The sequence below is a fragment of the Acipenser ruthenus genome, chromosome 15 (genome assembly GCF_902713425.1).
Source record: "Acipenser ruthenus chromosome 15, fAciRut3.2 maternal haplotype, whole genome shotgun sequence".
NCBI lineage: Eukaryota > Metazoa > Chordata > Actinopteri > Acipenseriformes > Acipenseridae > Acipenser > Acipenser ruthenus.
In genome coordinates this window covers 35,534,278-35,557,889 of record NC_081203.1, presented here as the reverse complement: position 1 = coordinate 35,557,889, position 23,612 = coordinate 35,534,278, and the positions used below count along the sequence as shown (strand labels likewise).

Genomic DNA, 23,612 nt, shown 5'->3' with positions numbered 1-23,612 from the left:
TGTTATCCTGGGATTTCCCGTCAATAAGCTGGTTCACTTCAACATTTTTTTCTGAAGTGCTGGTGCTTTCACATTGCACTGAACACAAACGGACTGAGACCACCTGTTGAGAAGGACTCCGTTCAGTTAGATTAAAACACACTCTGAAACGGACGGAGTGCTTCTGGAGCATTCACATACGCTTCCAAAACAAACCCAACCGCACTCAACCAGCCCCAATGAACCAAACGCAAACGCACCCAAGATTGTTGAGATTTCACCTGCGCAAAACAACCAGACAGGACGTGTTTTACCATACAGATATGAACTGCACTTTAGCACACAGGGGCAGGGTTCCTAACCTTTCTATTTGAATTATTATTATTATTATTATTATTATTATTATTATTATTATTATTATTATTATTATTAATAAACATGATTTTATTCCTCTTTGCTCAGCAAATCTGTTCCTTTCCGAATAACTTGAGTTGATACACGCAAGAAACTTTACTCAGAGAAAAAAAAATACATTTTATTAAAGAAAACACAGATTTATAAAAACTGTACTAGATTTAATACATTATAATTTCCATTTGTCGTTGTGTCTGGATAAAAACATAAACGTTAAAGGAACATGCGATTAGAAACAGAATTACAATGCTGTGAACTGGGGGGTGCATGGGAACACGATTCTTACATTTAAATTGTGAGCAAAATAAACCCGAATGACATTTTATACAGAATTATTATACAGCTGCAATAAATACATGAAAGCGGTACGGAGGACGTCTTCCAGGGTTTGAATTCCAGGGCAATTCTGAAGGCACTCCGCATTACAGACCCTGAAGTTTACTGAAAAACAGACAAACACATTGATTATTTATCCTGTGTCATGTATAACAGTTATGGTTGAACCCCTTTGGGTAAATTGCCCACTTCATTCATTTACTATGGGGGGGGGGGGGGGGGGAATTTGCACACAGTGGAAAATACAGGCCACTGTGAACCACAGCAGGAAGAGGACTCGGTTCAGTCATGCATTTTATAACACACCATAACAAGCTGTGCCTTTCTACACAGCCAGAAGGAATTAGATTGCTCACCTGTCCTCAACGCTCCTGTTGGATGGGTAGTACACTTTAAAAGTGAAGCCACTTCTAGGGAAGGACCCCTACAAATCAGAGAGCATATAATATAAAACACGCTCTCAGCGTGGAAGAGCTTTACATGAGGGGCCAGCAGCCTCTCTCATACACCTTATATCCCACCTGTCCCTGTTTTCCCTGGATGGTCCCGGTTTTGAAGAAGGTGTCCCGGGATCTCATAGAACATAAACAGCTACATTAACATGCTTGCTCTATTTAATCTTAATAACCAAGTACCGGGTTAATGCAGAGGCAGTGCTAGAACACAGTGGCGTGCTTACCGGGTTAATGCAGAGGCAGTGCTAGAACACAGTGGCGTGCTTACCGGGTTAATGCAGAGGCAGTGCTAGAACACAGTGGCGTGCTTACCGGGTTAATGCAGAGGCAGTGCTAGAACACAGTGGCGTGCTTACCGGGTTAATGCAGAGGCAGTGCTAGAACACAGTGGCGTGCTTACCGGGTTAATGCAGAGGCAGTCTGTGTTGGCAATGTTGAAAGGATCGTATTTGTCTGCGAAAACAATAACATCTGGCAGTGGATAGACCCTCAGGGTGTAATCATACGCCCAGTACACCGGACTGACGTACAGCGGTAGTGGAGCGAGGTGCCCTTGCGACAGAATAGTTTTCACAAACTGTGAAAAAAAACAAACAAACAGGGTTATACTTGCTGTAATGAGTATGTTTTATTAAACAGGTCAGGGGAGGTGACTGTAATGAATGAATCTGTTATATGTGAATGCCATGCAAACCTCACACTGTGCATCTCAAGACTAAAGCAGGAGGGATGGGTTTGCCCGAGGACAGGGCAGGAGTGGGTTTGCAGAGCAAATGTAAAGAAAGTCTGAACAGCCACCACAAGCACACCGCGTGCAACGAGAGGCCCTGCAAAAACACACAGCTGCCTGCAGGTGGAACTCTAGCGAGAACCAGGAACAGGGATGAGACACATTGCAGCAAATGTGAGCCTGCATCCCAGATCTAGAGGGGCTGCAGCCTGGTCTACATAGCAATGAAGAGCAGAGAGAATCTGGGTTTCAGGTCCCATGTGTTTCTACTCACATGATTAGGAATATCTAAACTGCTGCTTGGAAAACGCACACAGTTCCTGCACATTTTGTTCACCAAGTCCTCCCGGAACACGACCATTTCTTGTGTGCAGTACTGAATTCTTAAAAAAAAAAAAAAAAAAAAAAAGTACAAATTATATATACAAAATAAAACCATGAAGACAAACATTGTTCCAGAAACATGATGGGAACATGACAGTACATAAAAACAGAACCAGTTCCTCGTCTCCTCATCATAACCACATATTGTAAATATTTGTACAATTACAATAAATTCAACAATTAAATGGCATTCCAGACAAATGCAATCCGCAGCGCCTTCAGGAGACGAGGACGGAAGGTTCAAAGCCTGCTTGTTATCAGTTCACCCTGGAGAAAGTGACAGACATGAGCATTGCAGAACGGTTCCCATTTCTTGAACAAGGACCTGAAAGAACAGGTTTTCTTCCACTCAGGACAATGCATTTCCACCTTCACCTGCAGGGATTCGTTGTGAACACAGAGAAAGGCACCTTCTGTCTGAACTCCTCTGTAATGTGCTCTGCCAGCGGGGGCCTTAAAGAAATAAACAGAATGGAGCAGGTTTGAAACACTGGCCACAGGTTGCACACATTCAGCAGCTAAACAGAATGATGTTTCACTCAATTACTCAAGTGCTCGCCATGGCTTGACAGGATGGTAACATTGTATATTCCAATGAAATCATCACGGAGCCATGCCCTGCAGGCTAGCACTAGAACTGTTCTGAAAGATGCCAATTGGAACTTAGACTTTTACAGGACATGCCATATTAGATACAGCAACACATACGAGCAATGTGTTAAAAACCATCTCCTCCTCCTAACTTGTGCAGATACCTTTTATGTTATTACTTTCCAGATCTATGAAAACAATAAACAGTGCTGAATTTAGAAATACTAAAATGAACTTCACTGCTATTGAAGAGATCGAGAAAGGCTTCTAGTCCCAACGTTTGTCATGGAACTTACTGAGGTTCTTTTAGTATTTCACTTTTTTTTTTTTTTTTTTTTTTTAATCAGTGGAGCAGCTCATCTGAAAGCATGGGGCATGTGTGCTGGTTTGCAGACAGATGGACTGAATCCAGTGACCAGCAGGCAGAAGCCCAAGGAGGGCTTCCAACCTACTGAGCACACGACAGTCTGAGCAGAAAATAAGGAAGCAGATGGCAGGGGAGCCAAGTGTTCAGAATAATTATTATCCTGGAATCCACCTCAAGGAACTGGGTCTGTTTACAATAATTTGCATGCGTTTATTATTATTATTAGTAGTAGTATTTTTATTTATTTTTACCTGGGTAAAATTGTACTGGGTCCTGGATCTTCGGGCCCGGGAACGAACACAAATCGGCTGCTGTGAACGAAGAAGGTGAGACTGGTGTGAAGTGAGGGCTGGGAATCAGACTCCCGTTACATGGTGCTTTCATCCACTCCTTTAACAGAACACACCTGAGCTTGTTACCTATACACTGCGGCTAATCAAGCTTGTAGTAAAACCTGGAATGGGTGACACCGCTATGCAATAGGAGTCTTATTTCCATCCACGATACGTAAAAGCTTATCTGGAGAGCAGCATGAGGCTAATGCTCCAGCCTGTCATTGCTGGTGTATAAAAATCAATCATGAAAGCTGCGGACAGCAAACAGCTGAAGGCAGACGCAGCTGGTCTGAGCCTTTACATGCCTGCCTCCGATTCCCCCTGAATTAGAAGACAGGAATACCGCAGTGCCAGCCAAGCAAGGGAGAGGCGCACTGCTCACCCCTCATTCCCATTTTAAATAAGAAGCAGAGTGTTCACTAGCATCAAAACATGAACGTGAATCTTCCACACTTCTTAAAGAGCATGCAATTCTAAATGTCATTTTAACAAAGAACACTTTTCTCGAAATCTGCCTGTGCCTGGCTTGCAGCTTGCTTAGAGCTGGGCTGGAGATCCTAAGCAATAGCGCTGAACAGCCATTCCCATTCCAGTCCAATCACAGGACAATATGACCTTTCAACAACCGGCTCCAACACAGCAGCTACAATCAAATATCTCATGAAGTTAAGAACAGACCTTTTATGGATGTTGGGGTATTCACAGATGACATCCGCCAGGGCTTTCAGTGAATCTGAAATCAATTCAATAAAATATTCAATTCAATAAACATCCTAGTGATTTACAGTACATATATATATAAATAGCACCCTTCATACCATTGCATCCCAGAGCGCTGTACAAAGTAAAAAACAAAACAAGAGAGTTCATATGTACAATACACTCCAGCTGCAACCAATTATCTAAAAGCACATTCAAAATAAAGTATGTTTTCAATGTTTCATCCTGCCGAACGTCAACCCGGAATAGAGATCCACAAACGAGGAGCACAACAGCAAACGCTCTGATTTGAGAGGGTTTTCTGGAGCTGTTTAGTATAACTCAAGCTGTCCAGTGTAGACACGGAAGCCATGATTGGATTTCCAACTCACCTTTAAGAGCTTGTATCTGGTTTCTTCCATAGGGGGCAGAAGAGAAGTTTCCACAGAAAATGAAGCAGGTTGGCGGCATTGCTGAGTAACCTGTGGGACACAGCAGGCAGTACAACAATATGAGCTTCAGCCCCGTTACAGAGTGTTGCAGGGGGGGCAGGTTGATGGCTACACTCTGGTGTACCAGCTGCACTTAGAGAGAATGTCTGAGAGCCCCGTTGAGTCACAGGGGTGCTTTAAACTTCTGAGATTCAAAAAGTCACCAGAGACACAAAGTGAATCCAAACAAGAACAGTTCATTAGTTCAGATACTTGTGATATCAGGGATGGAAAGAAGACTGCATAGCAGTTTGATCCATTCCTGGTTTTACTAGGAGTTTAATCAGACACACCTGCGCTTGTTACTATACACTGCGACTAATCAAGCTAAAACCTGGAATGCAAGAGCAGTCTTATTTCCATGCCTGGATATTTCAGAGCTGTGCCAGTTTAAGTGCAAGTACCCGAGAACATGGTGTGGATTTTCTCCAGCACCTCCACGCTGTCCAGCCACACGTCAGACACAAAGACGAACATGGCGTCTTCGTTCTGCTCCTCCAGCTGCTTCAGCTTCGCAGAGGATTTCACCGACGCGGGAGAGGGACCGCCGAAGAAATTCACATCGCCATAGTAAGCTCTGCAAACAAAATGACTAAACCGCTCACAATCACTTGTACATTGCTAACAACACATATTCAAGGTCACTCTCAATACTACAGTAAGAGAGAAGGGATATGAATAAAACAATAACCTTGTTGTGCTGGAGGGCTCAGTCGGTGGAAATCCAAAAGCATTGACATGAAACACAGCGTCCTCGTACCACCCTGAAACAGCAGGACAGACGATCATCCCTCACACGCTGCCCCTTCAGCACTGCATACCTAGATCATCCCTCACACGCTGCCCCTTCACCACTGCATACCTAGATCATCCCTCACACGCTGCCCCTTCAGCACTGCATACCATCCCTCACACGCTGCCCCTTCACCACTGCATACCTGGATCATCCCTCACACGCTGCCCCTTCACCACTGCATACCATCCCTCACACGCTGCCCCTTCACCACTGCACACCAAGATCATCCCTCACACGCTGCCCCTTCACCACTGCATACCTGGATCATCCCTCACATGCTGCCCCTTCACCACTGCATACCTGGATCATCCCTCACACGCTGCCCCTTCACCACTGCATACCTAGATCATCCCTCACACACTGCCCCTTCACCACTGCATACCTAGATCATCCCTCACACACTGCCCCTTCACCACTGCACACCTAGATCATCCCTCACACACTACCCCTTCACCACTGCATACCTAGATCATCCCTCACACGCTGCCCCTTCACCACTGCATACCTAGATCATCCCTCACACGCTGCCCCTTCACCACTGCATACCTAGATCATCCCTCACACACTGCCCCTTCACCACTGCACACCTAGATCATCCCTCACACACTACCCCTTCACCACTGCATACCTAGATCATCCCTCACACGCTGCCCCTTCACCACTGCATACCTAGATCATCCCTCACATGCTGCCCCTTCACCACTGCATACCTAGATCATCCCTCACACGCTGCCCCTTCACCACTGCATACCTGGATCATCCCTCACACGCTGCCCCTTCACCACTGCATACCTAGATCATCCCTCACACGCTACCCCTTCACCACTGCATACCTGGATCATCCCTCAGACGCTACCCCTTCACCACTGCATACCTAGATCATCCCTCACACGCTGCCCCTTCACCACTGCATACCTAGATCATCCCTCACATGCTGCCCCTTCACCACTGCATACCTGGATCATCCCTCACACGCTACCCCTTCACCACTGCATACCTGGATCATCCCTCACACGCTGCCCCTTCACCACTGCATACCTGGATCATCCCTCACACGCTGCCCCTTCACCACTGCACACCTAGAATGCAAGCTAGGGGGGCATGACTGAAGTCTTTCACATCTTAAAAGGAGTTGGCATAATTAACCTGAACTTGAACCCATTACTTTGGGCGCAGTACAGAAACCGGGACCAGAGGAAACAGTTAGAAATGAAGTGGAGACACTTAGGACAGAGGGAAGGAGACACTTCTTCACACAGAAACTGTCCAGGGTATGGAATGGGCTGCCTAGACATGCTGTATATCAAATCTAATTATATCACGTTACCTTCTGCTAGAACAAAACAAGCTTCAGTATATAATCCACTATGAAACTGGTAAACTTTAAGGTTAAGGAAAAGAATATATATTATTTTCATTATAGAAGAAACAACAGCCAAAAGCAAACAAATGTCCAAGTTAGATTTTGACGGTTTTCCAATAAAATAAGCTTTGTTAATAAGCAATTTTTTTTTTTTTTTTTTAGTAAATGCAGTAAATATTGTGAGATACAGTTGGACCCCAAATTTACCAACACAATTATGTTCCCAAGACTGCTAATAAATAATCATATTATTATTTGTTTATTTAGCAGACGCCTTTATCCAAGGCGACTTACAGAGACTCGGGTGTGTGAACCCTATAATAATAAGACTGGTGTGATCTGTATTAATAAAAGCGCTTCACCATGAGGAGGAAGAAGTCATTTTCTGTAGATCGATGAATCACTCCTGTTTGCTGCGATATGAAATTACATTGAAAGACAATTCCAAGTAATACAAAGTATTAACATGGCCATATTTACTGCACACGTTTCACAATGCCAGCTATTGTTTGATATACACAGATTTATTACATGCAATCTCACACTTTCCCTCTGGCATTTTTCAACATTTCTTTACTGTGTTTTGATACCGCACTCAGGTAGATTAATCGATCAATTATTTTTTTAATCGCTCAAAGCCCACAGGAGTGATTCACTAATTCATCATTAATCAATTCAAACCCCTAATAATACGAAATTACAATAATAAAAGAAACAAGGCAGGAGCGCCAAGTTTAATCTGAGCGTCGAGTCTTTGACAGCAGCCAGGACCCTGTTTCGGGTCTCAGTTGGTAAGTGTGGGGTTTGTAAGTCAGTACACACTGAATTCACACATGGAAAGGATATTGCTTTGCTGAGGTTCAACTGGATTGTGCCTGTGGGGTCTTCCAGGTAGAACTTTCCCTTTAAAAAAAAAATGATATATATATTTTGTACGTGTATTCAACACTTGATGCAAACCACAAATTATAATCAAACATAATAATTGTTAACGTTTTAATTTATAATCAGGGGAAACACTACTGTATTTGTCATTAAAAATACAGTTATACTGTTAAATTATTGAAATATTGCTTCAACGTTAAATATTTATACAACAGTATGATTTAGTACTATGAACAGGGTGCAGATATAAAGATCATTCAAATGTATTAATTACTGGTCAGCAGGTCATCTTTGCAGAAATACACATTAGAAGCAAGAAATACATTTAATCAGATCATCTTCCGGACGTTGGTGTGAGCAAGCTTGGTGATCTTAACCCTTTCATGCACAGCGACCTCAGATGGGGACGGGTACAAAAAAAAACTCTCTTCTAGTGTTTATATGATGACACACAGCAGAAGCAAATGTATGACCTCATATGAGACTAGGAGACAGTGCGTTACCTTTGCTGCATGATGACCTCACGGGAAGAGGGTGTTGTTACACTATGGCAGTGTCTCGTTTGAGTGTTGTTACAGTATGGCAGTGTCTTGTTTGAGTGTTGTTACAGTATGGCAGTGTCTTGTTTGAGTGTTGTTACAGTATGGCAGTGTCTTGTTTGAGTGTTGTTACAGTATGGCAATGGCAGTGTCTTGTTTGAGTTGTTACAGTATGGCAGCGTCTTGTTTGAGTGTTGTTACAGTATGGCAGTGTCTTGTTTGAGTGTTGTTACACTATGGCAGTGTCTTGTTTGAGTGTTGTTACAGTATGGCAGTGTCTTGTTTGAGTGTTGTTACAGTATGGCAATGGCAGTGTCTTGTTTGAGTTGTTACAGTATGGCAGCGTCTTGTTTGAGTGTTGTTACACTATGGCAGTGTCTTGTTTGAGTGTTGTTACAGTATGGCAGCGTCTTGTTTGTGTGTTGTTACACTATGGCAGTGTCTTGTTTGAGTTGTTACAGTATGGCAGTGTCTTGTTTGAGTGTTGTTACAGTATGGCAGTGTCTTGTTTGAGTGTTGTTACAGTATGTTTTCTGACGAACCTCTTTCAGCTGTGTGATCATACCCAGAACAATGACTTCCTCAAGCTTAGCTGTGCTACCCAGCAGGGCTTCCACTGTCTTCAACTGCAACCAAAAACAAAATGTGAAGTGTGAAAACGATCTAACAAACCTGACTTTAATAAGCACGGACACATATACTGTTACACCGCAAGAGACAGGGGCAACTGTACATATGAACCCTTTCCATCCTGGAGGGACCTCCAGGTCCAACCTTGTCTTCGAGCTGCTTAGAGTTCTTAAAGTAACTGGACCAATTGACCAAAATATATGTAAGAATAAAAACAGTTCTGTCCTGTTCTCATACTCAATAAAGGAGTGCCTTTTTGAATTAAATAACTTCATTTTGCATTATTTCAGGTCAACAAACGTAATACAGGACTGACAGGGTTATATTAAAAGCATTAGTCTAGTTAATGCCTTTATCCAGGATTTTTTTCCAGCTGGTACCGATAGTCTATCGTTTACGAGACCACATTTCAAGCTGCATAAGATGTTCCAGACTGCTCTGAAATCTGGCTTTGTGGTTTTATAATGATGTTTAAAGCAGCGGACACCAGCTGGGATTCGACTGTTGGGGAAATAGGTTTATTTGTTGTTTTTATCTTGTTTGTTTACGCACTGAAACGCAATGCTGGTTTCATCTCACCTGGAATTTGTTCCTGCCCTCATCAGGATCTGAGCCAATGACCGGAGGTGTAAACAGTTCATGTCTGTGAGTTCTCTGGTGAGAGGAACAAAAAGAAACAACTTGAATTTGAAATACATGTAGAGGAACAATAGCTCAGGCCGACTCAGAAGCACCTCCACCAGTTCACAAATCCGTCCAGGAGAACGAATGCACTGCAGGGCAATGAGACCTGGCAGGGAGCAACAGCAGATCATGGGTGAGACAGCACTGACCCGTTTGTATAAAACAGCTGACGAAAACAACCTGGATATTATTTATTAAGCTGTCGCTCGTCATGCTTTACAGAGCGTACTGTCGCCCCCCCTCCGGAATATCTTTGAACTGCTCAAGAGCCTTTTGGCAAAAAGTGTTGAGTTTTATTTCTACGTTTGGGGATCCTTGTGCACTGATCCCATGAGTCAGTCCGTACCTCCGTCTGTCTGACACACTCGGATTGCATTTCAATAATCGCAGCCTCTCCGGACCTGTGTGATGATTATGTGATGAGGAGGGCCCTCTGTATGTGCATGCGCTGGTTCTGCTCAATTCTTTAGTAATTGAATAAGGTCTCACTTGTTGCAGGATAGTGTAGCGCTCCCTGAACAGTTCAGCCTTGTCCCTGGCTGTCCCACATATCCTTGGTGCAGGATGGCTGGTCATAGCAATGCTGAGATAAGAACAAGAGGAGTGTTTATAATCGCAATACATGAACAAGCTGTTAGCATACATTTCAAACTGTAAATTAGATTCTCAATACAACACTGACTTATGAGTCATGATTCCTTAACATGACTAAGCCCTTTTAATTCATATTTTTAAATATTTGCATCAGAATACTTACGAGTATAATAATAAATAATAATAAATAGCAGCACACATGCAATGAGAGCTCCAGTTCCAGTGTGAGCACTACTGTACTTACGGTACAAATTTCTTCCTTTCTGAACTGTAGAGATATCGGGGTACATCAAACGCTCCAATAATATTGAAGACGTGGTCTCTGAAACACAGGGATGCAGACACTTGCAGGTTTGACAAACAGAGCTGTCCAAAACTATACAAAGAAAACTGAAAGCAAAGAGGAGGATTCTTGTACTCACATGGTTTCATCACAAGACTGACTGCATTCCTGGACAGCAGACTCGACCATCGACAGCTCGATCATATTAGAAGTCACTTAGAAAAGCAAGCGCATTTAGAAATTAACAACAAAACAGCAGAATCGAGACTGCAGACAAATACAACATGCTTAAATCAAACTACACAAGTGCAGGTTAAATAAGAGAGGGCAAGGCGGGTAGTGAAGTACTGGTGCTGAGTCAAGGTGAAATGCCACTTTGACAGAAGTAATCAAAGTGTGTGTTGAAATTACACAGTGTAAACACACATTAATAGATCCACATGCACACAGTGTAAACACGCATTAATAGATCTTCATGCGTGTTTTATATTGTACTCACAGGGCTGCTTTTCAACAACATCGGTGATGCGTTCGATCACATCTTCCAGTTCCAGATCACTGACCGACACCAGAACTTCCACCAGGAACCTGCTGGCCTCGCTGAGAACAGTAATACGAGAACACGCAACACTCATTAGTACATGAGGACCTGGGGCTGTGCTTTTATATATTACTTAATCGACTGGTTTCACCGGCGCTGACCAATTGTGGACAGTGAAACCAGCCTGATGTGCATTTGTATAAAAAGTGAATCAATCTTGTGAGTGATGGTCCATTTTTTTGGTAGAGTGATTACAACCAGTAGAATCTACTGGCAGCAGAGGAAGTGAAAATCATACTGGTAGGAACACCTGCCTTTTTTACTTTAAGTGTGAACTACACAATCGGACTTTCATTTTTTTGTTTTGTTTTGTTTTTTACAGATTCTAGCTGTTAGTCTTGGTGGCTGAAATCAGGTGTAAAAGACTGAAACATTTCATATATATATATTTTTTTAATACAGTTAAATACCTGCTGTGTTTACTTCTAGTTTTACAACTTTAACAGGTGCTTGTTCTTAATAAACAGAAACACTGCACCGTACATTATAAAACACGATCTGACAAAAACGAAGCTATGCACCTGACATAATAACTGAGTCAGAGTCAGGGTCAGGGTCAGGGTCACAAGCACACCCGCTAGGACGGTACTGCTTCTTCTCGGTGACTGCGCTGCTGTAAGTTTGCAATGCTGAGCGGCCCCTCCGTGTCTGCCCATTCATTCTCCACAGCTCTGCAGCCTGCACTGACCGACAGGGAAGACTGCGCCGTGCGCACTAACCCAAAAGCTATTTCACAGATTCACAGATTCACAGATTCGGTTATACTCACGGTCTAAGCACGAGACCCCGCATTTTGAAAGCCGACGAAACTTTAATTTTCACTTTGCTGCTCGCCATCTTAAACAGTTCGCGCTAAATTCTGGACTTCCGTTTACATCAGTCGTCATCCCACCACGTGTCGACGTTACTAGGCAACCCGCGGATTCCGCGGGGGCGGCGCGGTCCTAAAGCTGGCCGTGTTTCTGCGTGTGCGTGTGTATCTAATGTAATCGAGACTGTGCTGCGCGTAAAACCGCATCTGTAAGAACGTTTACATCCGCGTGTCCTCACACCTTTCTGTGCCGCCCCGCGCTCCGTAGTGCTTTGCCTCCTCCTGTCTGAAGGCTGAGTTCAGCTGCAGTGACAGCAGCGCGGTCGAGGGTTCAACGTGTGTTTGAAATGTAGCTTTAAGGTGCTTTTTAATGGCCGAATCGCAGCGAATGGTAGCCGAGGAGAGAAGCGGCCACTGTGCCGTTGTAGATGGGAATTGTCTTTATGTTTGGGGGGGATATATGGTACGTTTTCAAATATGATATCATTGTTTACATTGTTACAGGAACAGTTTTGTCACAGTCAGGATGAACAGCCGCAGCTAGGGGTATTGCAAAAGTCACTCGTCTGTAGAAACGACGACAAGTTTCAGTTAAAAAAAAAAGAATAACCGAAATAGAGCTTTATTATATATGTTTTTTTTTATTTTTTAGAAATGCATATCATTTTTAAAATATTATATTTTACACTACAGGAAGTACGTGTAGTCGCAGCGACTATTTCAAATATGACGGTCGAATATTATGCAGTGTTTCAGCAAAATAACAATAAGAAATAATACAAATAAAACGTGTGTGTGTGTGTGTGTGTGTGTGTCAGTGTGTGTGTGTGTGTGTGTCAGTGTGTGTGTGTGTCAGTGTGTGTGTGTGTGTGTGTGTCAGTGTGTGTGTGTGTGTGTGTCAGTGTGTGTGTGTGTGTCAGTGTGTGTGTGTGTGTCAGTGTGTGTGTCCCTGTGTGTGTGTGTGTGTCAGTGTGTGTGTGTGTGTGTCAGTGTGTGTGTGTGTGTATATATATATATATATTTTTTTTTTTCAGGAAAGCATTGACAGGTATATGATCTTGCTCTGTGGCATCGGTTCATTAATAATAACACATTTCGTGTTTTCTGCAGTCAATTGCTGAAAATGAAGTGTATCTACCCAGTGATGAAATATGGACCTATGATACTGACATGGGGATATGGTAAGCTAATGCACAGTAACTCCATACCCATGGACTGGCCCCCATCTTCCACACGAGCCCCAAGATCCGAGGCCATGCTTAGAAATCAGCCTTATTACAGCTTCCTACAGTAAAAGCATGGCAAGGTGTAATAAAGCACAGTGAAGGCATGCTGAAGCACACAACAGCTAAGCACTGTAAAGCACAGAGAGGTATGGTGAAGCATATGCGACATGGCAGTGTATACTGTGGTAAATGCATGGTATAACTGGGGGGAAATTACAAAGTTACCATGCACATTTACCATGGTACACTTTTATAAGGGTGAGAGCTGAATACAAGCATAATGTTTAATCTGTTGTTATAAAAATAAAGATGTAATAACGATATCATCAATAATAAAAAGGTTTCCTTAGTGCTTAACAGCTTCCTGTCTCCTGCTCTTTTTTTGTTTTAGAAATTGCTTACGGATTCCTTGCCATCATTGATTTTTATTATTATTTTTTGTCTGGCAGTAGTTTGTAGTTGTAGCTCTATTCATTCATGTAGATTAGGGAGGGGCGGAGCCAGCAGTAGCTCTATTCATTCATGTAGATTAGGGAGGGGCGGAGCCAGCAGTAGCTCTATTCATTCATGTAGATTAGGGAGGGGCGGAGCCAGCAGTAGCTCTATTCATTCATGTAGATTAGGGAGGGGCGGAGCCAGCAGTAGCTCTATTCATTCATGTAGATTAGGGAGGGGCAGAGCCAGCAGTAGCTCTATTCATTCATGTAGATTAGGGAGGGGCGGAGCCAGCAGTAGCTCTATTCATTCATGTAGATTAGGGAGGGGCGGAGCCAGCAGTAGCTCTATTCATTCATGTAGATTAGGGAGGGGCGGAGCCAGCAGTAGCTCTATTCATTCATGTAGATTAGGGAGGGGCGGAGCCAGCAGTAGCTCTATTCATTCATGTAGATTAGGGAGGGGCGGAGCCAGCAGTAGCTCTATTCATTCATGTAGATTAGGGAGGGGCGGAGCCAGCAGTAGCTCTATTCATTCATGTAGATGAGGGAGGGGCGGAGCCAGCAGTAGCTCTATTCATTCATGTAGATGAGGGAGGGGCGGAGCCAGCAGTAGCTCTATTCATTCATGTAGATTAGGGAGGGGCGGAGCCAGCAGTAGCTCTATTCATTCATGTAGATGAGGGAGGGGCGGAGCCAGCAGTAGCTCTATTCATTCATGTAGATGAGGGAGGGGCGGAGCCAGCAGTAGCTCTATTCATTCATGTAGATTAGGGAGGGGCGGAGCGGTGGAATTGCCCTCGAGGACCGGAGCGGTGCACCCCTGCTGTAGCATTGGCTGGTTTCTCCCTTGGTTCTGGTGGTGTGGTACAAGCTTGTCATATCCCTGGCATGCTGGGAGGATGCTTGTTGAAGCAGGTCCATGGACACACCAGGGGGGTTCAGACCTGTCGTACTGCAGCCCCCACGCTGGTTACTTCAGGACATGACTTGATGTGAGCATTCATTGTACTGCACACACCCCTCCTCCACCCCAGAGCAGCGCACTGGAAGTGCAGAAATCAAGGAGATTTAAAAGAGTTTAGTCAGTGATTGAAGTTGTTGCTTGCGCATTTGTGCAGGGAAACCCATTCGATGGAAGGAGACATCCCACCTCCAATGTCCGGGAGTTGTGAAGCCTGTCTGAATGGAGTCATGTACATCTTTGGTGGATATGATGACAATGGCTATACAAACCAGGTAGGAATGTGGGTAGCAGACGTGCAGTGGCATGTAAAGTGAGCAGCAACATCACATCAGTGTGACACACTGTATAGAACAGTATATTCCTTATACCCCCAAAACTGGTCAAATACTGAACATGATAGCTGTCTTGGCTGCCCCATTACATGAAGGAATCTCTTTCCCGTTCAGGGACTCCTTTTAAATTGGCAGCCAGTGCACACGTGTGGGGTGACTGCTTAGGAAAACCCTGTTTTTTGAAGAGGGGACGATGATCTCTTCAAAGAGGTTAAGTAAACAAGTCTATTTGAGGTTAAGTGTGCAACGCCAGTGACCCTAAACCAGCATGGGTGTCCTGATGGAGGGACTCCTGGGCTTCACAATGAGGCAGGGTGTCATTGGCAGGGCTGAGTTAGGACCCTTTTTTTCAGAGAAGCAGGTACTTCCTACATTTAATAGTTTATGGGATATAAAAGGGTTGTACAGCTAAGTTCAGTATTGATGTGATACCTGCCTGGTTTTTTTTGCAGCTCTATTGTGTTAACCTAAAGGACAATAATGGAAAATTCACGTGGAAGAAAATCACCAATTTCAAGGGATGTCCTCCAACACCGAGAGACAAACTGTCCTGCTGGGTGTATGATAACAGGTACGTCTGTAAAATCAATAGAATAACAAAACGTCACTGGATATTTAACATAGCTATCATCAGGGTGCGGGGCTGCTGGTTATTCCGAGGGTCAACAAAAGCAACACGGGAGGCAGGGCTTTTTCTTGTAGAGCTCCTAAATTATGGAATGCCTTCGTTTGTCAGGGAAGCTGGGACCATTAGCAGTTTTCAAGGCAAGACTAAAAACACACTTTAATAAAATGGCTTTCTTATGTTAGTGGGTTTTAATGTAACTTTTAAATTGCTGCTTTAGCATTATGTGTATACTGTTATTTAAATCTGTTATTTATTATTATTTGTTTATTTAGCAGACGCCTTTATCCAAGGCGACTTACAGACACTAGGGTGTGTGAACTATGCATCAGCTGCAGAGTCACTTACAATTACATCTCACTCAAAAGACGGAGCACAAGGAGGTTAAGTGATTTGCTCAGGGTCACACAATGAGTCAGTGGTTGAGGTGGGATTTGAACCGGAGACCTCCTGGTTACAAGCCCTTTTCTTTAACCACTGGACCACACAGCCTCCTATTTAAATGGTCTGATTGTGGCAGTTGTACGTGTGACATGCTATACAAATGTATTGTGGTTTGTGCTCTTTTCTGCTATGTACTGTACAGTGCTTTTGGCAGCAGTGTGGAGTAGTGGTTAGGGCTCTGGACTCTTGACCGGAGGGTCGTGGGTTCAATCCCAGGTGGAGGACACTGCTGCTGTACCCTTGAGCAAGGTACTTTACCTAGATTGCTCCAGTAAAAACCCAACTGTATAAATGGGGAATTGTATGTAAAAATAATGTGATATCTTGTAACAATTGTAAGTCGCCCTGGATAAGGGCGTCTACTAAGAAATAAATAATAATAATAATAATAATAATAATAATAATAATAATAATAATAATAATAATAATAATAATAATAATAAAAAGCGCTAAATAAATAAATAAATGAATGAATGAATGCATTAATAAATATAGGGAACAGCACATGAAGGGTTAAGGAGCCCCTTTTTTTTTTTTTTTTTTTTAGGATTATCTACTTCGGTGGTTATGGCTGCAAGAAACTGAATGAACTGAGTGACTCCATGAGCTTCTGCACAGACGAGGTGTCTTGGGTAACGAGTCTCCACAGCTCCTTGTATCAATGACAGCTTGCTGTTCCCTTCATGAATCAGCAGCCATTCCCAGCATGCTGACTGCAGTGCACTTTCACGTCACTCTTGCAGGTGGGGGAGATGTTTTGGGGGTGGAATAATGAAGTGCATGTCTTGGACCCCGCTACAGAAACCTGGACCCAGCCAGTCACACAAGTAAGCGAACGGAAATGTTTTTCATGAGGGGGAAGCCAGGCATCGTTTTACTGAGACTAGAGGCATGGCAGCGGTAACTGATTCCCAAAGCAGCGTGTGTTTTTAAATCAGTGCGCCTGACCCACTGGGTAATCTGGAGTCTGACAGGACCCTGCTGTGAAAAAGAGGAGGTTTCGCTGCTGGGCTTGTTTGGTTAGGACAGTCATTTGATTTAGGGGCAGTATAAATAACCTAGTCTCAGTCATTTTGACAGCAGATCAGATGTTATCAAGTTAGAAGTTAAAGAAATCCTCATGCAGAGAGAAATTCATTTCTTACTGAGAGCTGATGACCTGGCTGGAGTGATTCTCTCTGTGTGGGTACAGGGAGTGATTCTCTCTGTGTGGGTACAGGGAGTGATTCTCTCTGTGTGGGTACAGGGAGTGATTCTCTCTGTGGGTACAGGGAGTGATTCTCTCTGTGTGGGTACAGGGAGTGATTCTCTCTGTGTGGGTACAGGGAGTGATTCTCTCTGTGTGGGTACAGGGAGTGATTCTCTCTGTGTGGGTACAGGGAGTGATTCTCTCTGTGTGGGTACAGGGAGTGATTCTCTCTGTGTGGGTACAGGGAGTGATTCTCTCTGTGTAGGTACAGGGAGTGATTCTATCTGTCTGAAAAGTTGTATTTTATTCTCAGGGCACTCACCCAGCACCTCGAGCTGCCCATGCAGGCACAACCCTGGGCATCAAAGGCTATGTGTTTGGAGGGAGAGTGCTGGTAGGTGCAGCTCAAAGGCTCTGTGTTTGGAGGGAGAGTGCTGGTAGGTGCAGCTCAAAGGCTGTGTGTTTGGAGGGAGAGTGCTGGTAGGTGCAGCTCAAAGGCTCTGTGTTTGGAGGGAGATTGCTGGTAGGTGCAGCTCAAAGGCTCTGTGTTTGGAGGGAGAGTGCTGGTAGGTGCAGCTCAAAGGCTGTGTGTTTGGAGGGAGAGTGCTGGTAGGTGCAGATCAAAGGCTCTGTGTTTGGAGGGAGATTGCTGGTAGGTGCAGCTCAAAGGCTGTGTGTTTGGAGGGAGAGTGCTGGTAGGTGCAGCTCAAAGGCTGTGTGTTTGGAGGGAGAGTGCTGGTAGGTGCAGCTCAAAGGCTCTGTGTTTGGAGGGAGATTGCTGGTAGGTGCAGCTCAAAGGCTCTGTGTTTGGAGGGAGAGTGCTGGTAGGTGCAGCTCAAAGGCTGTGTGTTTGGAGGGAGAGTGCTGGTAGGTGCAGATCAAAGGCTCTGTGTTTGGAGGGAGATTGCTGGTAGGTGCAGCTCAAAGGCTGTGTGTTTGGAGGGAGAGTGCTGGTAGGTGCAGCTCAAAGGCTGTGTGTTTGGAGGGAGAGTGCTGGTAGGTGCAGCTCAAAGGCTCTGTGTTTGGAGGGAGGGTGCTGGTAGGTGCAGCTCAAAGGCTCTGTGTTTGGAGGGAGAGTGCTGGTAGGTGCAGCTCAAAGGCTCTGTGTTTGGAGGGAGAGTGCTGATAGGTGCAGCTCAAAGGCTGTGTGTTTGGAGGGAGAGTGCTGGTAGGTGCAGCTCAAAGGCTCTGTGTTTGGAGGGAGAGTGCTGGTAGGTGCAGCTCAAAGGCTCTGTGTTTGGAGGGAGAGTGCTGGTAGGTGCAGCTCAAAGGCTCTGTGTTTGGAGGGAGAGTGCTGGTAGGTGCAGCTCAAAGGCTCTGTGTTTGGAGGGAGAGTGCTGGTAGGTGCAGCTCAAAGGCTCTGTGTTTGGAGGGAGAGTGCTGATAGGTGCAGCTCAAAGGCTGTGTGTTTGGAGGGAGAGTGCTGGTAGGTGCAGCTCAAAGGCTCTGTGTTTGGAGGGAGAGTGCTGGTAGGTGCAGCTCAAAGGCTCTGTGTTTGGAGGGAGAGTGCTGGTAGGTGCAGCTCAAAGGCTCTGTGTTTGGAGGGAGAGTGCTGGTAGGTGCAGATCAAAGGCTCTGTGTTTGGAGGGAGAGTGCTGGTAGGTGCAGCTCAAAGGCTCTGTGTTTGGAGGGAGAGTGCTGGTAGGTGCAGCTCAAAGGCTCTGTGTTTGGAGGGATAGTGCTGGTAGGTGCAGCTCAAAGGCTCTGTGTTTGGAGGGAGAGTGCTGATCTACCGAAGGAAGCATTAAGGTAACCAGGTTTAAACTCTTACCTGTTGTTAGCTGTGTCTTCTGTTGAAGATATTTTGGTTACACTGACTCTACACGATAGAAGTGATAGTTGCTGCTATACAGGATGTGAAAAGATACCAGGAAGAAACAGTTTAGTTTTACAAAAGATTCATCTGCAATGTTGTACTTGACAATTCTGTATAAAAAAAAGAAACTATTTCTTTATGCACTTTACTGATGTAACCTGCTAAAGAATGACATGTATTTTTATACACTAGGGGACCAGAACTAATGACATACACTGTCTAGACCTTGGTACCTGGACTTGGTCAAACATGTAAGTACCCTGTTTCTTTTTTTTGTATGTCTAACATGTGTAACATACGTTTCATAGGTCATGTGTAACATACGTTTCATAGGTCATGTGTAACATACGTTTCATAGGTCATGTGTAACAGGCAGTTGATTTTCATAACCTTTCGTTTTCAAATTGTAATGATCTTGGTGTCATTTTTTAAGACCATTCAGGATCTCTAGTGCCTGATGAGTGCCCTGTTGGATCCTGATTCTTCTTGGATATAGAGCTGCTTGCTGTTTTTCAATTCTCTGTTCTCTGTTCTCTGTTCTCTCTCTCTCTCTCTCTCCATTCATTTAGAATTCACTCTTCTGTCATAAGGCCTGTTGGCCGCTCCTGGCACACCGTGACCACAGTATCTGATTGCATGATGTTCTTATTCGGTGGATTAAGTGCAAACAGTGAACCTCTAGGCAAGTAACTTTAATATCAATAGCTTCTGATAGAAATGTCTTCAATGCAAAACGCTTATTATTATTATTATTATTATTATTATTATTATTATTATTATTATTATTATTATTATTATTATTATTATTATTATTATTAACTTACAATAAAATTAATGTTTTTTTGTAACAGACACAAATATTCCAATACTTTGTTACAGACGATGGCTGGTTGTTTAATGTCCAGACAAAAAACTGGACCCAACTTCAACATTTACCCAAGAATAAGCCAAGGTAAATAATAACACCCATTATTTAAAATGGCATTACTGATCAGCAGTCGTAGCTCTATATTCCAATCTGGTTACACTGCGATCACAAGGTATTAATGTTCCTAAACATTTCAATTTGGTTCTGGTATGATAATGTTGAGATAGATCTCCGTATTCCACAGTGTTTCTCTAGATCACATGATCCCGACATTGCAGTGTGGGTATCTCGATAGAACTGTCATTTATCAGATGGAACTGTAGATTACAGTGTGACAGCTAACAACACTGTGGCTTCGTAGGATTGCATGGGAGTAACATGTGAATAACAAATGCCTCGTTGTTATTTCATAATGATGTTTCTAGTCCTGAAGATAATAAAAAAAAAAATAATAGAACCACGAAGCATAATGAATTAAAATGGAACCGCACAGGGATATCAGTGAATGCACTGGAATTCATAATGAATTCAAGTGGAACCACACAGGGATAGCAGTGAATGCATTGAAATTCATAGGAATGTGCAGCCACTGTTTTGAGTAAGTGTATGTTGACCCTGCAGGCTGTGGCATACCGCCTGTCTAGGACCGGAGTCTGAAGTGTTTGTTTTTGGAGGAAGCCAGGATGACATACTTTCAGTGGACAGAGTAAGCAAAACATCTCCCCAATATTGTAGTAGTTCTTCTTCACCAGAGTGCTCTCATACATCTGGCATGGTCTTGCTCACGCAAGCATGCTTGTACATGGGTGTGGTATGGAAAGACCCCTGGATGGCTTCTTGATCAGGGATCCACAGCATAGTTGTGACAGAAATGCAAGATGAATAGATTGTTGCATGCTGATATCTTCGGGCTGCCTTTTACTGCATTAGATATGATTAAATACTGATATAGTGCAATAAGCTAGCATACTGTAGATGTCATTATTATTATTATTATTATTATTATTATTATTATTATTTATTTCTTAGCAGACGCCCTTATCCAGGGCGACTTACAATTGTTACAAGATATCACATTATTTTTTACATACAATTACCCATTTATACAGTTCGGTTTTTACTGGAGCAATCTAGGTAAAGTACCTTGCTCAAGGGTACAGTAGCAGTGTCCCCTACCAGGGATTGAACCCACGACCCTCCAGTCAAGAGTCCAGAGCCCTAACCACTACTCCACAATTGTAGTTTTGAGTGAATAATTCACTTGTAAGTGTTCCTTTTCACTGTCAGTAGAATGGAAGCTTGTTTTCATTCCTGCAGGGAGCAGTAAATTGTTTGGAAAGGTGTTTTGAATCTAAACACTGTCTATGCACTCATCATTTTTTACCAGGGCCACTGCAATGATTTACTGGTCTTCCAAACCCAGCCTTACACCCTGCTCAGGCAAGTATTGTGCTTCAGTAAGAGACAGCAGAATGAACCCCCTGGAGCTGCGTGCTGCACCGCTGTGTGGTTCGGTTCTTGTGAGGATGCTGGCTCTGTTGTGTTATTGCACCGTCTGACTCGCACTTCAGAACACAGTGAATTACTGACGCCACTTAAACAGGGGAATACAGACCCCAGCCTCACAGTGAATGAACCGCTGCAGCGAGCTGTTGAATGGGGAGCTGCAGAGGGAGCGCTGTCTGTATTACCAGTGAACAGTGTATGTGTGTGGAGGGGGGGGAGTGGAGGGGGGGGGCAGGGAGAAGGAGAAGGAGATGCAACCTTATTAAATGACAGTCATGCAAAGTAAACACGCTCTCCAGGGAGGTCACTGCACTGCAGGCTGCCTGGGCTTCACTCACATTGTAACAGATCATTCTGTAACTTTTAAAAAATCTCCACCAGCAGCGTTCTCTCTTAATTTGTTTGTATTGAAGCGCATGCACTGTTGCTGTGTGTAATTCGATGAGACAGGGCTGCTCAGGTGGTGTTGGAGTTGTCGTTATGCCGACCAGATGGCTAACATGACTGTAATTCATATCCGTTAAGCCCCTTGACAAGCTGTCGCATGGAAATGGGAATCTGCTCCTCTGACATGCTTGAGATTCCTGTCCAGGGTCCACAAGAGGTTCTGTGTCTACAGCATGCCTGCCTCAGTGCCTGACTGTGTCTGTTTCTTTTTGAATCTTCCAATCCCCCTCTTCTGTTCCGGATACAGGTTGTGTTTAGACTACATGGGAAAAAATGCCAAGCTTCTTCAGGAACAGCTGTCCTGGTTACCGCCGAAACTTTCTCACAAAGTTCAGGACAAGATTTCATTTTGGACTGGAGCTGGGACACCCCACGAGTAACAGGAAACTGCCGGGGGCAGAACTGTGAGACCAGCAGGTGGTGCTGTTGCATATATATTACCAAGGGTCACACAGAAGGATGCTTGGAGGGAAACATTTTGAGAACTCCCAAGATCAGACATGCAGGAACAGCCTGGCCAGTCCAAACTCCATGGAACAAAAACCAACACAAGAACGTATACACCACGAGAGACTATTAAACACAACACAACATACAAGCTGGAAATAATCAGCAAATTGACAAAACCATGTACATTATTCATAATAAACGAAGCACTTACTCCTGCACGCTAATGACCAGCTAGCACACATTGCAATGACAGAATGCTAACCCAGGCTGACATGCAGAAAGACCCTCTGCAGCTTCATAATTAAGGGGTGTGTGGGGATGTGAGTTGGACATTGGAACAGGAGCCTTGCCAGGTAATGACTTTCATTTGGTTACTGATTTGAAATTGTACACTCTGCCATAGAAGCCCCCAGGCAGTCCCTCCTTCATGCGTTCAACTGCACCAGATCATCTGCTTCACATGGCCCTGCGGGTTACCCTCATTGCAGGCCCCCCCTTTAATCTGCCATAACTGACTTCCAGGAGGCTATGTGCTGCACAGTCATGTTCCGTTATTATATATTAATCTAGTATTGATTTCAGGGCGACGGTTTAATCCATTCTTTCGTAATGTAATATTCAGTGCACTGTGCTGTGCTACCACCAGGAAACAGACCAAACAAGTGCGTGTTTGTTTACTGTTGCATTGTAAGTGGTTGGCACTTCCTCTTTAAAAAAATAAATAAATACAGTACTCTGAACAAATAAACAATAGAAAACACGTGTTGTTTTTTTGTTCATGTAGCAGACTCTACTTTTTTGTTATATGAAATGTTATTAAATTATACTTATTAGCTTAGATAAAAGATTAAATAACATTTTGTATGGATGGAAAATGTGTAGACCGAGTTGAAAAAATCAAATTGCAGTCTAGAACAGGTTCATAAATATAAATCTATTTGACAGAGGTTTAGAAAGACGCATTCTTTCAAACAAATTAACCGTTCTCTTTGAGCCGTTAGGGTTAAAAACTGATTTGAAAATTAAACTCAGTATTCGCATTCTCTCAGATGGCTCTTCTGTCTGTACCTGTGCCAACTATTTGATCCATCAAATCCCGTGTCAACAGACTGTTCGGTTAAACCTGGACAGACTGTCAAAAAGTTTAATAACCTGCAACCGTGATTTGATTAAACACAATGGGGTTTAAAACAAGCCCTTCACGAAACTTAATTAAAACCGTCAAATAAATAAACATGCAGATGGGGTCTCTGTAACCTCGTTTGTGCTCTCTAGAAAATGTGAGTCATAGGAAATTAAATATCAATTAAGAAATAGCATTTACATGAATGTGTTTCAAAT

General features: G+C 43.6%; 2 protein-coding genes across 10 annotated transcripts; one reads left to right on the top strand and one right to left on the bottom strand.

The window, feature by feature from the left end:
* Positions 1-500: 500 nt before the first annotated feature.
* On the bottom strand, positions 501-12,074 carry LOC117422259 (DNA polymerase epsilon subunit 2-like). The gene is made up of 19 exons (XM_058988096.1): positions 11,926-12,074; positions 11,055-11,155; positions 10,695-10,770; positions 10,517-10,594; positions 10,168-10,261; positions 9,574-9,648; positions 8,907-8,990; positions 7,787-7,843; positions 6,905-6,953; positions 5,473-5,545; positions 5,186-5,358; positions 4,683-4,772; positions 4,270-4,324; positions 3,508-3,567; positions 2,674-2,751; positions 2,189-2,297; positions 1,585-1,761; positions 1,086-1,153; positions 501-834 (listed from the first exon to the last, which is right to left on the bottom strand). The coding sequence occupies exons 1-19, from the start codon at positions 11,991-11,993 to the stop codon at positions 816-818; spliced, it is 1,584 nt and encodes a 527-aa protein (XP_058844079.1). The 5' UTR covers positions 11,994-12,074; the 3' UTR covers positions 501-815.
* An 82-nt stretch (positions 12,075-12,156) lies between these two features.
* LOC117422136 (kelch domain-containing protein 1-like) lies at positions 12,157-23,013 on the top strand. Of its 9 annotated transcripts, XM_058988093.1 has the most exons (13): positions 12,171-12,430; positions 13,078-13,148; positions 14,749-14,866; positions 15,379-15,497; positions 16,543-16,627; positions 16,739-16,822; positions 17,498-17,578; positions 19,193-19,251; positions 19,570-19,682; positions 19,880-19,952; positions 20,490-20,574; positions 21,256-21,308; positions 22,069-22,346. In XM_058988093.1, the coding sequence occupies exons 1-13, from the start codon at positions 12,338-12,340 to the stop codon at positions 22,199-22,201; spliced, it is 1,167 nt and encodes a 388-aa protein (XP_058844076.1). In that variant the 5' UTR covers positions 12,171-12,337; the 3' UTR covers positions 22,202-22,346. The 9 variants fall into 9 exon arrangements, with proteins under 9 accessions (XP_058844075.1, XP_058844071.1, XP_058844074.1 ...); XM_058988088.1 differs by lacking the exon at positions 21,256-21,308 and having other exon boundaries at positions 12,158-12,430; positions 16,543-16,618; positions 22,069-23,013; XM_058988087.1 differs by lacking the exon at positions 21,256-21,308 and having other exon boundaries at positions 12,161-12,430; positions 22,069-23,013.
* The last annotated feature ends 599 nt before the right edge of the window (positions 23,014-23,612 follow it).

Excerpts from the sequence above, each read along its gene's own strand:
- LOC117422259 (XM_058988096.1), bottom strand. The coding sequence starts at position 11,993 with ATGGCGAGCAGCAAAGTGAAAATTAAAGTTTCGTCGGCTTTCAAAATG. Across the intron at positions 9,649-10,167 it reads GCTACACTATCCTGCAACAA|AGAACTCACAGACATGAACT; the intron begins GTGAGACCTTAT and ends TCCTCTCACCAG. Across the intron at positions 5,359-5,472 it reads GAGCCCTCCAGCACAACAAG|AGCTTACTATGGCGATGTGA; the intron begins GTTATTGTTTTA and ends TTTTGTTTGCAG.
- LOC117422136 (XM_058988087.1), top strand. The coding sequence starts at position 12,338 with ATGGCCGAATCGCAGCGAATGGTAGCCGAGGAGAGAAGCGGCCACTGT. Across the intron at positions 12,431-13,077 it reads ATGTTTGGGGGGGATATATG|TCAATTGCTGAAAATGAAGT; the intron begins GTACGTTTTCAA and ends TGTTTTCTGCAG. Across the intron at positions 19,683-19,879 it reads TGCAAACAGTGAACCTCTAG|ACGATGGCTGGTTGTTTAAT; the intron begins GCAAGTAACTTT and ends ACTTTGTTACAG.